Source organism: Ursus arctos, unplaced genomic scaffold, assembly GCF_023065955.2.
Source record: "Ursus arctos isolate Adak ecotype North America unplaced genomic scaffold, UrsArc2.0 scaffold_24, whole genome shotgun sequence".
Taxonomy (NCBI): domain Eukaryota; kingdom Metazoa; phylum Chordata; class Mammalia; order Carnivora; family Ursidae; genus Ursus; species Ursus arctos.
In genome coordinates, this window is record NW_026622919.1 from 28,331,199 (window position 1) to 28,347,925 (window position 16,727).

General features: G+C 43.2%; 1 protein-coding gene across 2 annotated transcripts in view; it reads left to right on the forward strand.

Moving 5' to 3' along the window:
• Positions 1–1,121: 1,121 nt before the first annotated feature.
• The window catches only part of TOM1L1 (target of myb1 like 1 membrane trafficking protein), a 55,263-nt gene continuing 39,657 nt past the window's right edge, over positions 1,122–16,727 (forward strand). The window contains exons 1-7 of one of the 2 annotated variants that reach the window (XM_026513193.4): positions 1,122–1,335; positions 3,662–3,746; positions 5,873–5,951; positions 12,739–12,888; positions 13,504–13,629; positions 15,049–15,153; positions 16,348–16,464. In XM_026513193.4, coding sequence (XP_026368978.1) covers positions 1,278–1,335; positions 3,662–3,746; positions 5,873–5,951; positions 12,739–12,888; positions 13,504–13,629; positions 15,049–15,153; positions 16,348–16,464 — 720 coding nt within the window. In that variant the 5' untranslated portion in view covers positions 1,122–1,277. The remainder of the gene's footprint in view (positions 1,336–3,661; positions 3,747–5,872; positions 5,952–12,738; positions 12,889–13,503; positions 13,630–15,048; positions 15,154–16,347; positions 16,465–16,727) is intronic. The other variant, XM_044389320.3, reaches the window with a different exon arrangement.

Genomic DNA, 16,727 nt, shown 5'->3' on the forward strand with positions numbered 1-16,727 from the left:
AAATAACAAAAATAGAAAAAACTAGTTAACCCCTTGGCCCAACTACAATTGGTTTTGACATCCATTTTAAATGTAAGACTAAGGACATAAGTCAGAACAAGCCCTCTTTGATCTCTCTAGTCATCATTTCCCAGGGCCAAAGAAGGGCTTGAAGAACTGGCCCAAGCTGACCGCAAAAAGCAAGGTCTGGAGGGACAGGAAGCCCATCTTATGGCTAACTGCCATCACCTGGAGACACCCGACTCTCCAGCAGTCTTTGGCATCACTGGAGATTGTTAACATGGCTAATCAGATGTTAATTGCATGCACAGGAAAAGGAAATAAATTCCGCTTCTGAAAGGCAGCTGGAAAGGGCTTGGACTGCTCAGGCTCAGATTTACATTCCAAAGCAGTTCTGAAGCCAAACACACTCCCCGCCTGAGCAGGAGGAAAGCCCCTCTCCTGTCCTCAGCTTTACTGGAAAACACAACTCCCAGGAGGGAGGGTTAGGAACCCACAGTTTACTTGGCGGCGCCCCGTAAGTAGTCCCTCAGGAAGTAGAGGCGAGACAAAGGACGCCGGCTCCAGGGGCGTCCCTAAATTCGAAGCCAATCCCTCTTCCCATATATCACCTCCTTTAAAGGACAAGGAACACACCTCCCCAAGATCTCTGGGGTGCGGGTGGGGGTAGGAAGTATTTCTACTCAATTCGTTCGATGGTTAAATATTTATTTTGTGGGTGCCAGACACCGACCTAAGCGGTTTACATCCTTAATTCTCACAAAAATCCTGAGATTTGTGTTATTAACCCCATATTTCCTTCTCTACAAAGGGGAGCAGGAGGCGCGGAGAAGAGCAGTAACTTGTCCAGTAAGCGGCGGCATCATAGCACGGGTCTCTAATCCCCAGGCTGTGCCCACCCCCCCTCCCCCGCCCCAGGGCCACCGGCTCCGCGGGGGCGACAAGCCCACCTGGGTCCCCAGCCCGCGCGCGCCCGGCGGTTCTCGCGGGGGCTCCACGCGGCCGCCGCTGCCCGCCCGCGCCCCCTGCAGCCGGGAGCGCCGCCTCCTCGCCGCTCCCGCGGGGCACGTGGCAGGTGCGCTGACGCCCCGTGTCCCCGCCCCCGCGCCCCACGCCGGGTGCCCGGCGCCCCGCAGCGGCCGGGCAGGTCGCGCAGCCTCTGCCGAGCCCGGGAAGCGCCCGGGCGAAGAGGAGGAGCCAGGGGCACCGAGCGGGTGGAGTCGGGAGCCCGAGAACGGTGGAGGCGGATTTCCTGGGCCCGGCTTGGTGGGGCTACTATGGCGTTTGGGAAGAGTCACCGGGATCCCTATGCGACCTCCGTGGGCCACCTCATAGGTAAAGAGAGGGGGAGGGAGACGCCAGGGCCGGCTTTGGGGACCCGGGGGCCCCTTCCCGCTTGACTCCATTCTCGGTCTCATCCAAGTTTGAGGAAAGCCTTCCCCTCCCCCTGCAACTTTCCCAGGGCACCCGAATCCTACCCGGCCCCTTTGAGGCATTTTTTTATGGCTGACTCCCCCTGAAGCCCCCCCTTACGGTCTGCCTCCCTTTTGGTGCTTCCTGGGGCGTGGAACTGAACAGGTGAACCACGCGCGAAATTCAGGTGTGGAGTGTCGGGGCCTGTGCAAGGGGAAAGGGGAAACTTCTGAGCCAGGGGAAAGTTGTTCGTCAAGTGTGCTGCTCTCACTCGAGGGCCAAGTGTGCAGTGTGGCTCTGTCGGTTGTACAGAGCAGGGAAAGACGGCTCAAGGAGGTTGAGTGATGTGACTTCACTGCGAGAGGCAGGTCCCTTTAAACCAGTTCTGTCTGGCGCCGAGCCCTAACAACCTGAGTTACTTTTTCTGGGTAAACAAAGAGAATGAAAATGCCCAGCACTGGAGTGAGGGAAGCAGGGAGTAGAGGAGCAGTCTGGGGTCACCAGAGGCCTCCAGAGGGACCACGCAGGTATTTGCCTAAGTCCTTTCTTCTGTGGCTGTACTCCGAAGAATGTAGTTAGGGAAGCGGAAACCAGGGACTGGACTGTTTTTACCAGCACCGGCTCCTTTCTTCCTCCTTGCGTCCAATCCTCCCTTGGGAACCGGGTGTGGCACAGGGCCTGTGGATGCCAAGCACTGCGTGATAATGTCAGGAACTTAGTGGGGTGAGGAAATCCTGAGAACCTGGTGGTTGTAGTAAGAAGACTCCGATTTGGACAGTTTTGTCTGCAGCTCAGTTAACAGGAAACAGGCCAGGCAACCTGAACCTACCTTATAAGGTTCCCCCATCTTTAGAAGATGGTGAGAGTAGCAATCACTGAGGGGAAAATGCTTTCTAGACCGTTGCGGGCTATATCCCTACTGGATATTAAAATGAACTTTGAGCAGAAATAGATTCAGACTGCATCTTCCTAGGGCTGCTGAATTATTTAATTTGTAAATATTTGCTGACTGTCAGCTATATGCCTGGATCTGGATGAAGCAAAGAGGAAACATGGTCTCAACCCTCAGGGAACGTGCACTCTTGTAGGGAAGACAGACACAATTGGGTAGTGACTGCGGTAGGGTACCTTTGCAATACAAGAAAACTGCGAAACACTCACAACTTAAAAAAAGGGAGAAACTTTGTCATGGCTTTTGAGGGGTGATTAGGAGTTTTCTAGGGAGATGGGAGGAAGCGTAAGGAATGGAGAGCAAGGAATCTGGCCGAAGGAACAACGGTATTTGTCTAAACAACACAAAGTGGGTTAGCATTATCCATGGAATGCCAAATTCAAATAGCTCTTTTCCTAGATTGGAAGCAGGCTAAGCTCTGGGGTTCTCTCGACCACACCCTATTCGTTCTTCCTCTTCACTATCCTTTTTAACTTTCTCTCCATTCCCCCTAGACCTCATGTTTTCATGCTGAGGATCTTCTCCTTTCTTGAAGGAACTATATTAAGCTCATTTAGGTTGTGTTCTATTACTCTTTCCAGATGGCATTTTCTGTTCTTAAGGAGAATGTCTGGAGAGGGAAAAATATCTGATTGTTTGATGGGGTTCCAGGTGCAGAAGCATTCAAGTCTGCATAGTGCAGCTTTGGTTAGTACAGGTGCTGGGAGTGACCTTGCTTTAATGCTCAAGACACAGACAATTTCAGTAGTTCCGATTCTCTTTCTCAACATGCTCCCCCCAAGAATAAATGGCTTAAAAAAAAAGACATCAAATAACTTAAATTCTAATGCTACTTCTACCTTGTACTGGCTGTGTAGCCTTGAGTAATTTCCTTAACTTTTCTGAACTTCTGTTTCATCATCTGTAACAGTGGGTTAAATGAAGTTGCATAAGATAAAATACTTTGCACTATGCACTCGGCATTGTAGGTGGCTGCTCCGTAGGTGCTTGTCTTCAGAAAGACAGGCCAGCAGATGGAGATTTAGCCAACCCGTCCTGGCCCTACAGCCGGGTGTTGAGCCTGCAGCTTTTATTAATAGGTCATTCATTACTGCTGTAATGGCAGCACTCTGAACTTGGGTTCTGATTGATTCCCAAATTACTGGGAATTGCTCAGGGAAAAAAAAAATCTTTGTCTTTTGGTAATATAAACTTCATGGTACTTGGAAGTGAACGCCAGGCTGATTATTTCAGGAAGACCAGACATTTTTTATTCTGTTGTAGCTCAGACTCAACACAACAGCTTTTTCTTTGCAGAAAAGGCTACATTTGCTGGAGTTCAGACTGAAGATTGGGGCCAGTTTATGCACATCTGTGACATAATTAACACTGCCCACGATGGGTGAGTACAGAGTGTGGTGCATGCATTTGCCTCTGATAAGAAGCCTCGCAGCTACAGCACGTTTTTTCTTACACTCTTTGGTTTTCTTGTTGAGTGTTTTCATCCCCCCCTTGGGCACCCCTATGTCTGGTTGAAACATAAAGACGGCTGCTGATTTCAGCATGTGGACTATCTGAGAATCCATTATAATTTTTCTCTTTGCCTTTTCTTTAATAGTTTTAAATTTTGTCTTTGTGAAGCTCCAATTCCTTTTTCTTTAAAGAAAACAGAATTGTTTCCTCCTCTAGAAATTCCCCCTGTTCTGATAGCCAGTATTTTATGCTACTGAAACTGAAAAATATCCAGAAGCTGGTGAACTCCTGATGGTGACCTGTCCTGGGTAACTGTCATTATTAACCAGTAAATAATCAAGTAGTCTTTTTTTTCCCCCTCGTTATAAGACAATTTTTTCTTAATGTCAACTCGCCCACGTTCATGCTGTGTTCTTAAATGATGTGCTATGTTTTGTTATGCTTTTTAAACTTTAGGGAATAAAAGCTTTAAAAAAAATCAGTAAGGCCAACTACTTGTGACGTTAGTCTGAGTTACAGGTTGTTATAAAGGGATACAATTCTGTTAAGCTTCCCGGGCACATTCAAGCGATAACTGATAGCAAAAAGATTTGGTCTAGTTTATGTTGATTGTTGATGGAGAAAACATTACACTTAATTACTGACTATATTAAATGAGTGTATTAAGGTTATGGTGTTTTCCTATAATCTTGGTTCCTCTGAAACTTTTCTTCATGGATGATATTAATTTCTTCATTGATAATATAAAAAGGGAATCTCAAAGTAAATTTTTTCCTTTCAAAAAAGTATCTTTATTCTTAAACTCTTCTAAGAGTTTAATTCTAGATTCTATATGTGATTTTTTTAGAAATATAATCTATGTATTTATGGTAGTTACAATTCTATCTAAGCATGTATAATTGTCATATAATAGAAATTCTACCCATGCAAACACAGACAAAGTTGGACGCTAATATATAAAAAGAATTTGTATTCTTTTTTCAGTTTTATTGAGATAGAATTAGCATACAGCACTGTAAAAGTTTAAAGTGTATAGCATAATGATTTGACCTAGATATATTATAAAATGATTACCACAATAAGTTAACATCTGTCACCCCATATAGTTACAAAAAAAGTTTTTTTTCCTTCTGATGAGAGCTTTTAGTGTCTACTCCTAGCAATTTTCAAATATACCATACAGCAGGGGCGCCTGCGTGGCTCAGTCCGTAAGCGTCTGCCTTCATGCGCAGGGCTCCCTGCTCTGCTGGGAGCCTGCTTCTTCCTCTCCCACTCCCCCTGCTTCTTCCTCTCCCACTCCCCCTGCTTCTTCTTCTCCCACTCGCCCTGCTTCTTCCTCTGCCACTCCCCCTGCTTCTTCCTCTCCCACTCCCCCTGCTTCTTCCTCTCCCACTCCCCCTGCTTGTGTTCCCTCTTTCACTGGCTGTGTCTCTCTCTGTCAAATAAATAAATAAATAAATAATCTTTAAAAACAAAAAAACAAATATACCATGCAGCAGTGTTAACTGTGGTCGTCGTATTATACCTTACATCCCCAGGAGTTATTGCTCTTATAGCTGGAAGTTTGTAGCTTTCGACCACCTCAAAGCAAATTTTGATCCTCTACTTTTACATAATTCTTTCTTTTATAACGTAAAATGGTAGTCTATCAGAAGCTGACCTAATTAGTCAGAATTCCTCCTACATCACCTGGAGGGTGGTCAGGAAATAGTCTTAATCAAAAATGGTAACCTTCATTGTTTTGGGAATTACATTTCCTGCAAACCAGTATTGTGCATTGATAGAGGGATAGGGATATGAGTGCATTTCACATGTAGTGCTTTCTAGGTAATATTATTATGTAAATATTCTATTAGAGTCTCTCGAGGGGGTAGATAGTATTGTCTGCCTAGATGTATGAGGAAACACTTGTGAGAAGTTAAATAATCTGCTCAAGCAGAATCAGGACCTTGGTCTTCTTAGCCACTCCTCTTTTCACAATGCACATTGGTTTTCAGAGACTGCTTATTTTCAGCAATGCCTAAATTGATGATTTCACTGTGTTTATTGCTGTAGGCCAAAAGATGCAGTAAAAGCTTTGAAGAAAAGGATTTCCAAAAACTACAATCATAAAGAAATCCAACTCACCTTGTCAGTAAGTACTTTCAATGTTATAATCAAAACTCTAGGATTTCCCAAGCCATAGGCACATTTTTTGTTTTATGTAAAAAAGGAAAAGAAAAAAATATATATTATTCTGAGATAATAGAGCAGCAAAAAGTTATTTAGAGTATGAATTAAAACTGAAAATTACAGAATTGAGAGGGTTTTGCTGATTGTCATAGCATTTAATTTCTTGGAAAGAGTGTGTTCCTGGAAAATCAGCTTTTCCTGGTCAGGAGATGGGAACTGGTAATTCAAAACTTGTAGATACTGAGCCAGTCAAGAAGTCTGTGTACGTATTGCCCATGAGGAGAACTGAAGTCTTGAAAAATGCTTCCCTGTTAGCTTTTTACCTCACTTGAACAGCTCTGTGGAATTCTGAGGTGCTGGCGCTCGTTAAGTTTCAGCCAAGCTCTCCTGCGTAGTGTAATTTGGAGACTGTTCTTTGTTGGTTTAAACAGCGCTGTACACCTTATTGTCTCTGACTTGGGTGTGGGCATTTATTGGATGCATTCGCGTTTTTCCCCTCATCCTCGGCCATATGACCTCTTCAGTCACTTTGGTGAGTTGCCATTTTTACTATGGTATGTTTTGCCAGCCCTGCCTGCTGCCTGAGAGTGAGCTGTATGGCTTTCTCATTTCTCCCGCATGCCCTTGTTTACCTCAGCCAGGCCCCAAGCCACAAGGTGAGGGCCCTAACCAGCCAGCATCACCCTCCCCTTAGGGGCTCTGGGAGTTTTATCAAGAGAACTCTGGGGCTGAAGTGCACACAGCTGCAGTGTTTGAGTTTCATGGGGAAGAAGCCTCACCGCTTGCTTGGAGAGTAACAGAATGAGAACAAATGAAATGAATTGAATGGTCTTAATGCTGTCTCTGAAGAAACCCTTTAAGTTAGGATGTGGACATAGTTTTAGAGACCTTTTCCTCCTTTACCTCTTTTTTTTTTTTTTTTTAACACCTCTCCCTTGTCCTTTTCTCATAGCAGCCACCTCAGGGAGGTCCCAGAGTGGAGGAACTTGAGAGATGAGTAAGGGCTAAAGCAGAACTACTAGAACCATGGGCTGATGATGGGGGAAAACCTCTGGTACCTAATAGATGCTCTTGACAACCCCATGGAGCAGTTCTGGTCTTAACTCTATTTCACAGATGAAGAAACTGAGACTCCATGAAGTTGTGGGGTCATCTTTTTCTCCATTATTTAAGAGGCATAGGCAAGATTTCAATTCAATCCTCAGATTGTAAATCCCAGGCCCTTACACCATACCACTTTGCTTCTCAGAATGGATCAATCTTCTTTGTAGAGTGACGACTGTGTTTCATTGGTGTCTTCAACTCTTTAGTCCTTGGTACAAGACCTGGTACATCAGTGTATCAGGGACTGAGCTGATTGACCTTCAGCCCCCATCCCACTCTCTTCATATCCAGGAGGACTCCGGGGCTAATGGAATATACTGTAGAATTGGAGTAGAAAGTGATATAGCTTTTCCCTAAAATGGAGGGGATCTGGGCTATCTCAAGGCTGCTGAAGGTTTGGAGAATTGACTGAAGAAGATAAGGGCAGAAGGTGAATTTACACTACTTATGTTTTAGCATATTATTTCACCTTCTTACAGTTGTTTATATACTGGGTGTGTCTTTTTCTTGTAGTACCCAGCTTGGCAAGAAATGCCTTTCTTGGCATTTCTGTGGTTGCTTCTACTGTGTCTCCCTATCTTTCTCCATCCTGGTTCCTTCTTCTGATATTGAGCTGGGACCCTTTACAGAGGAAGCAGGGTTTTTCTAGAGTGTTGTCTCTTCTGGCCATCCCCTTTCTCTTTGGGTTCCCATTCTTTCTTCCCTTCAGGTAGTCTGCTCTCTCAAGGCGTATTAGCTAGCCGTACTAGCTGCCCGTTCCCATTACCCGTCCCACCTCAGATAACTATGTCTTGCACCTCGTGTTTTCCACACCAGAACATGAGAACAAGCAAATCTAAAACCCATGCCAAAATAAGGGGGAGAGTTATGGGTTAGGGATCAGAATAGCTCCTCATTGTTAGGGTCAGAGTTCATTAAGGTACCTTCTTCTTGGCTTTTCTTTAAATAGGCCTTTGACTCTTGATAGCTTCCTGCATATTTGCCCAGTCACCTCACCTCTGACTACTCACTGCACTGCAGAGGTGTTTATGGCTTCAGAATGGACTTTAATATTAACTTAAGCCAGATGTAATTATGAGGGAAATTGGTCACAGAAATAATCACCCAATGTCTATCAAAGCAATTAAATGTTTACCAATCAATTCTTTAAAAACGAATCCTGTTGGGGCGCCTGGGTGGCACAGTCGTTTTGCGTCTGCCTTCGGCTCAGGGCGTGATCCCAGAGTTCTGGGATCGAGTCCCACATCGGGCTCCTCTGCTGGGAGCCTGCCTCTTCCTCTTCCACTCCCCCTGTTTGTGTTCCCTCTCTCACTGGCTGTCTCTCTCTCTGTCAAATGGATAAATCTTTAAAAATAAATAAATAAATAAAAATAAAAACGAAGCCCCATATGTGACACTTCCATTTTATTACTCTGAAGTGATGAGAGCCTGTCATAGTCAATTATAAATGTTTTTGAATTATGTGTCATTTGGTTTCTCCATGGACTTGTTGGCTTTGATTAGGTCTTTGACGGGATTGGACTACACTGTGATTTCGTACCAGCAGTTGGTGGAGAAGTTTTGTCAAGAAGCCAGTAGTTTTATTTTTTAAAAAGCATTTTGTTACCAAGCTTCATAACTCTTAGCCAGAGGCTAACTCTTTGAATGAGTCAATTGTGATAAGTCTCAGCAAGATACTATTATTGTCAAGTGGAAAGCTGTTGAACAGGTTCCTGGAAATCAATTAAGTAATAGGCCTTTGTGGGACACCACTAAGGTGGTGAGCTGCGGGATGCCTCAGAATTTGTGTAAAATGTGTCCATTCCTCCAGGAGCTCATTGTAGAATGAGCTCATCCCCTAGTGTGGCCACACCTTGGTGGAGTATTTATTCAGCTTTGTATGGCCCCAAAGCCTGGTTTACTGTGCTTGGTTCAGAAATTTATTGCAAGGACTAAAACTATCAAGTAGCTCTTTTTCCAGTCTTTCTAAGAAGAATACTATATCAGCTAATCAGCAGATTCTCTCCCGATACGAAATTGTCCATGGCAACAGATGCTCAAAATAGTTACCATTTATTAAGGCCCTGCTATGTGTCTGGGTCTTCATATACATTCTATTTCATTCAGGCCTTATAAGAAGTCTCTAGAGGGAGGTATTATAGTTCATTTTGCAGATGAGAAGACCGAGGCTTAGACAATAAACAACGTCCAAGTCCAGCACAAAAGGAGATTAGCGAGGCTTGAAGTCTTATTCTCTTTAGTCTCTCTTGGTCCCTTGGCTTCTAGGTTCCCTATCACACCTGAGAGTATGGTGTCTTAGTTGTCCTATTTCCAAAAATAGGTTATCTGAACACAGATAAAAAATTGTACCAAAGCCCAATTTTAAAATATGTAAAAGCAACGTATTAATTTTTCCAATTTGCCACAATAGATTCTAGTGCTTATCTCAGTGGGCTCTGGGGTGAAAGAGGTACCGGTGACATAATGAAAGAGATGAGCTAGAAGTAATTAGTCCTGAAATTCTAGATTCCAGTGGGAAAACAAAGGGCCGTGATTTGTGATCTCCAGATGTTAACTTTCTCAGCATTTCATGTTGACTCTCTGATTTTATGCATGTAACCTCCTGGGACTGTTACCCATTACCATAAAATCTCAGTGATCCAAAGATAAAAACTGGTTTGTGAAATATTTAGCAAGAAACTCCCCATTCATTTTACCGTTACGGAAAGGGAGACTTGGAGCCTATGTTGCCTAATGAGACTGCCTAACGTGTTGGATGAAGTACTTCTATAAATTCCCATTGAACTAGGGGTTCTTTTCCTCTCCATAATTTACCTAATAACTCCTCATAATGCATCCAGCAAAAAGTCATTGGTTATGCAAGTTTTCAACTTAACTTTCTCTAAACAACTTGCTTTAAAATATTCATCTCAATAGGTTGTGGATTTTGTTTTTATTTTCCTTCCCTTTAAATATTTTCTGTGTTTCAGGGGCTCCTGGGTGGTGCAGTCAGTTGAGTGTCCCTCTCTTGGTTTTGGCTCAGGTCGTGATCTCAGGGTCTTGAGATGGAGCCCTGCATTGGGCTCTGCACTTAGAGCATGGAGTCTGCTCGAGATCCCCTCTCCCTCTGCCCCTTCCCCCGGCTGGTGCCCTAGCTCGTGCATGCACTCTCTCTCAAATAATCTTTAAAAATCAATAAATAAATATTTTCTGTATTTCAGATAGACACATGTGTTCAGTTTTTGTATTTTCTGGTTGCCTTCTTAGCCACATTGCCCTCAAAACTACAGGTCTAATACCTTTCTTTTTTTTTTTTGTATTGTCATTCTAATGACACAGCACAGAGCAGGGCGGAGAGTCCATTTTCAAGGCCGCTTTTCTGCAGAGATGATTATGCCTATCCTGGTCACATTATGGTTTCTGTGACCTTTCTAACTTGAGAGGTGGCAGCATGGAAAATAGAGATTTAACTTTGTTTTTAGATCACATGTAGAAATCTGCTTTCTGCATACAGTTCTGCAATGCCAGCTCCTTTCTTCTAAGCCTGGCTTCTGCTCATGCTGCTTGACTGAAAATGCCCCCCAGGATCCCACTAGTGGGACTGACCCAACTAATTGACAAACCTACCTGAGTTTTCCTCCATTCACATCCTTAGCTGTTCTGACACACGATCCTTGAGAAAACTGCCCTCTTTTGATTTTCCCAGTGTTATGTTCTCTTTATTTTATGCTTCAGCTTCCATTGGTTGCTCTCTGATTGCCTTCATGGAGTCCTCTTCTGGCCTGTGTGATAGGTGAGCCCCAGTGTTCCAGCCATTCTTCCCTGCTCTTCCCACGCAGCCTTGGTGTCTCATGTTAGGCTCCCTCCCTCCTGAAGGCAGCTGTGCATGGCTAGCTCCGTTAAACGTCTCTACTTGAATGTCCCACCATCTGGTTTGCCTTCATCATCTCGGGCTGCTGTAACAAAAGTATCACTACTGGCTGGCGTAAACAACAGGCATTTACTTCTCGCAGTTGGGAGGCTATGAAGTCTAAGGTCAAGGTGCCAGAAGATCAGCATCGGGTAAGAGCCCGCTTTCTGGCCTGTAGATGGCCATCTTGTCTTCGCATCCTCACACAGCGAGGAGAGATCATCTCTCATCCCTTTTTACAAGGGAACTAATCTCATTCCTCAGGGCTACACACTCATGATCTAATGACTTCCCAAAGGACCCACTTCCAAATACCCTCACATGAGAGATTAGGAATGTCAACATATGAATTTGGGAGGGACACGGACATTTAGTCAATCGTACTGTTAAACTCAAAATATCTAAAATTCAACTCCTCGGGGCACCTGGGTGGCTCAGTTGGTTAAGCGTCTGAATCTTGATTTTGGCTCAGGTCATGATCTCAGGGCCATGAGATCAAACCCGGAGCTGAGCATGGAGCCTGCTTAAGATTCTCTCTCTCCCTCTCCCTCTGCTCCTTCCTGACCCGCTCGTATGCTCTCTCTCTCGAAAAATAAAAAATAAAATCCATCTTATTATTTTTACCCCGGACCAAACCTGCAACCCCATCCACTTCCAAATTTCCATCCAAGGTGCCATCAGTCTCCTGCAGGACAACAGCAGCTTAACATCCAGCCATCCTTTTCCAACACCCGTCAGTTGTAAAGTTCTGCCTTCATGATTCTCTCCTGTCTTTCCTTTCCTCACACCCATATCACCCTGGTTGAGGCCTTTCTGCCTTGGTTCTGTACTAGTGGGTCCCTACTGGATTCTCCATCCTCCCAGGTCCCCTTTGTAGAGTGCTGCTTGAAAGCCTTCCCAGAGTATTACTTTGCACTCATTAACCTTGCTCTCAAGTTCAGAATAGAGGTGTGATGGTGACAAACTAACAAAAATCCTTCACTGTCTTCTTAGTGCAGTGGCCAAACTCTTCCCATTCACTGCCACGCGTTTCTCTACAGTCTGCATGATGCCCCTCCACACTTTATCCACACCACCTTCCCAGTGTCTCCAGTCTGCCTGCATGAAGAAGCCCCTACAAACCACAGTACTCCTTTCTTCCTGATAATTTAAATGCTTTGTCATTCATTCATTCATTCATTCATTCATTCAAATACCACTTACCTGGAATATAGCTCTATACTCCTTTGTACTTAACTATTTTTTAAAGCCCAGCTTAGAATCAGCTTTTTCCAAAAGTCTTAAGACCACCTGGTCCTAAATTATCACTTGGCTGTAACTAGGGTGACTGTGTGATTTATCATCCAGACCAGGACATTTAGAGAGTGAAAGGGGTATCATCGTTAATAAAGCCAGCACAGCAGGAGTGTACTAGAACTTCCCTGGAAACACCAGGACAAATGTCACCCAGTCTATAGCCCGTGTGTCTTTAGCATTTCCCATATGGCCCTTGGCATTTACTACTTTGGATTGTTGTTAATGCTCTAATGTTGGTGTCCTGACTCCCCGAGAAGTCTGTCCTCAAAGCTCTTCCTTCACGCCTTAAGTACTTCCTCACATTCCCAGAACCTAATGCTTTGCCATCAATTTTAGTAGACACTAAATCCTGTTTAGTAGGAATGCTGGTGGAAATCGTTACTCTGCAATTTTTACCGTATACGTAGGAGATGGTTTTGCCAGAGATATAATTAAATTTTAATTTTTCTGTCTAATTTAGCTTATTGACATGTGCATGCAGAACTGTGGTCCAAGTTTCCAGTCTCTGATTGTGAAGAAGGAATTCATTAAAGATAGTCTGGTTAAGCTGCTGAACCCCAGATACACCTTGCCATTAGACATTCAGAATAGAATCTTGAATTTCATTAAGGTAAGTCTATTGTATGCCTTATGAGATGGTAGACCTTAGGATTAGAGCTCTAATTACGTACCACTTGATCGGTTTGGTAATTCTCTGCCAACCTAGGATCAAGCCGGAGAACATTGTACCCTTTCATTTTCCAAGTCATAATAATTTCTTGGTATGGCATGGTGCCCTTATTCTGAAGAATTTGAAGTTATCTCCCTACTTTCACTCAGTTTCTACCTTATTCGTGTCAGGTAAGAAAAAGAGTCATGTGTACATTTATTTGGCATACATAGAAACTATGTAAGAGTATGCAACAGACCACTTTCAAAGTTATTTGGCAAAGGAACTACTGATGCTGTTTTAGAATCTATTAATACTGGATTCAGTACAGGAAGAAAACAGTAAGTACCTATTCCAGGCTTTCTTTAGAATGCTAAGGCATGGGAATTTGATGATTAGAAATATATTGTTTTTCTAGTCTCTGAAAACATACATTTTTGTCCCTGGCATTCAAAACCAGCTTTCTCTTTCTGAGTAAGATACATAATTATCAATCTCTCATTTTCTGTCCCCACCTTAAAAATCGTGTTTTAATTTTGCTGCTGTTCTAACTCTGGAACCATCTCTTGAATTCAGACTTGGTCGCAAGGTTTCCCCGGAGGCGTGGATGTCAGCGAAGTGAAAGAAGTGTACCTTGACCTTCTCAAGAAAGGTGTTCAGTTTCCTCCCTCAGATGCAGAGGCTGAAACAGCAAGACAAGAGGTAGGATGCCTTTCCTGAGCTCATACAGAATTAGATAGTATATTATGTGAGTCTTCTCTCTTTGAAAGGGACAACCCTTCCTCCATCCAATCTAAGCAAAAAGATGAATTTATGCGAAAGCCATCGCAATATCTCCTAGAATAACCAAGCCACAAGAAGGTTGGTGTTAGCTGGATCTTTGAAACAACAGAGAACCAACCACTCAAATGTCTTACACTTGTCTCTCATTGCAGACTAGCTTTTCCCACATAGTAGATAACGTAAGTCTTAAATTTTCATGTTAGAGCTTTAGCTTTTTCAGATTCCAAGCTCAAAAACCTTGGAAAAGGGACCAACCTGGGTTGATTTCCTACTTCTGAACAAATTAGCCGAGGTCATATAGGAACACGGTGGCTCCAGATGGAAATCATTTGGATAAAGCAGAGAAGGGGGCAATTTTCAAAAGAAAGAACTCATGCTAGCCAGGCAAGGGTCTCTACCATGGGGAGTCTTGTATTAAACAATAATAATTTTTGCAAATAAGGTTTTGAACTTGTAACACTCTTGAGTACCGATTATAATTCAGCTCTTAACTTTCTGTAATTTCCATAATGTGTAAACAGTCATTCTTCCCTTCTGTAGATTGGTGAATCGTGCCTTAATGCAAAAGCAGTTCAGGTGTATACCAGAAGTCTGATCTTTGCAGAGGCTTTTTCCAGAAGGCTGACTCTTCTACTCATGCAGTCTGTTCCCTGGCCACTAGCCACTTGCCCCAACCTCTTACCTGCCATGCATCTGTTCACCATGCCCCTTTTATTCTTTCTTTCAAGGCATAATATAGTAGTGGTGTAGGACCTTGTTACTCATTGTGTGATTTGAGGTATATATAATATGGGAGATTTTTAGGCATATTCCACTGTCCGTATTCCAATTAAACTCCTCAGTTTTACAAGATTTCTAGGTGACTTCTCTGGACCTAATGTCAAAACACTGGCCTGAGCCCTGTGCTTCATGTTCTTTGCTCAAAGTTGGAAATGAGGCATTGACTTTGAGAAGCATTCATTAGTAGAGAAGAAGGTGTCTTGCCAGTTGTAGCTTGGCATTTCTTTTTAAAAACCCAAAAAGAGGGCAGCAATAATCTCACATGGCAGTTTATCTTGTAGATCCTTGGTATAAACTAAGAGCACTTTATTAAATTGTAATTTAGTTACTAATTATAATAGCCACCTTTATTGAACACTTACTATATTATGACACACTGTTAGCACCCTTCTCAAAAAATGCTGGGCAGGTTGCACACTTGACAATTGACTCTGGGCCAACACCCTCTATCCAGGACCTTTGGTTGAGAAAAGTGATTGAGCCATCTGAATGGAAAAACTGGGCTTGGGGTGGCTGTGTTAATTCTAATAGTTATATTTCCATATTTCGCATTGATAGGCCACTCAGATCTCCTCGAACCCACCAACATCTGTTCCTACCGCACCAGCTCTTTCCTCTGTAATTGTTCCCAAGAGCTCTACTCTTACGTTGGTCCCAGAACAGGTAACAACAGTGACAACTATATTTATCGATGACTCTTTCCAACTGATCAGCACTTCATATACAGTTTATTTGTTCTTTTATTTATTTATTTATTTGAGCGAGAGCATGAGTGAGCATGCATGCAGGGGGAGGGGCAGAGGGAGAATAAGAGGGAGAATCCCAAGCAGCCTCCGTGCTGAGCACAGAGCCTGACATGGGTCGCAGTCTCACCACCTTGAGATCCTGACCTGAGCTGAAACCAAGAGTTGGATGCTTAACCAGCTGAGCCACCCAGGTGCCCCTGCAGTTTTTTATTCTTCTTAACAACATTAGGAGGAGGAGACACATTATTACCCTCACTTTATAGAGGAGAAGACTGAAGCTTAGTGATAATACATGAGTTATCATGGTTCAGTTCTAAGTAGAATGAACCTATGGATTCTGTCTGATTCTAAAGCCCACGCGCTTAACCATTATGCTTGGTCAGTGGCTTTGTCTTTGTGGAGGCTGGGCTGTAGAATGGATCTTGTGTCAACCGACTGGTTCCTGTTGCTCCTGATAGGACTGTCCATATCTTGTTTCAGGGAGCTCAGTAAGTGGTAGCCTTATTGCTGGCATTAATTGTGCCAACTGACTTACATTTACTTTTTTTGTTTATATTTGTTAAAAAAGGTCCAGTTAATCAGTTATTATTGATGCCTACTATGTTTTGCTATGAGGAAACTGCCATTTAAGACTGTATTATCATTCAGTATTTTATAAGAATCCATATGGTTGATTCCTCTTAGAATTTAATGCAAGAAGAAAAAAAGTGTTTTTCTCTTGATTTTTTTTCCTTTTCTAACACCTTTTCTAACACTAGAAAATGCTCATTTTTTTTCCTCATTGGTTTTGCTGCGAGCATTTACCTTTTTGTCCAGGTTCCCACGATAGTCCACCTCCTCCCTTCTCCATAGTGGTTCTAATCTGACTTTTTTCCCTTCACTTTTAACTTTCTTAGAGCATATTTGTAGCATAAATCTAGAAATTTATTACATGAGATCTCAAGTCCTTTTAGAAGGCAACAGATTGTACATTTATAAAACAATTAGGTATTTATATAAATTTGAAAATATTAAATGTCGCAAAAGCCTTTTTCTCTACCAGCAAATATCGCCTTGGTAGCAGAAAATAACGTAACCGTTCTTCATGTCACACTTGTGTTGCTGTCCACAGATTGGAAAGTTGCACAGTGAATTGGATATGGTGAAAATGAATGTGAGAGTGATGTCCGCCATATTGATGGAGAATATTCCTGGGTCTGAAAACCGTGAAGACATAGAGCTTCTCCAGGTGTAGTATGATTTCCGGGACAGTCAGTCACACAGTCTTTTAAGGTGTCTTCCATCTCAAGGCTCTAAGAATAACTTTTAATATTATCTAGTTCATCTTTGGTGATTTCTTTTTTTTTTTAAAGATTTTATTTATTTATTCGACAGAGAGAGAGACAGCCAGCGAGAGAGGGAACACGAGCAGGGGGAGTGGGAGAGGAAGAAGCAGGCTCATAGCGGAGGAGCCTGATGTGGGGCTCGATCCCATAACGCCGGGATCATGCC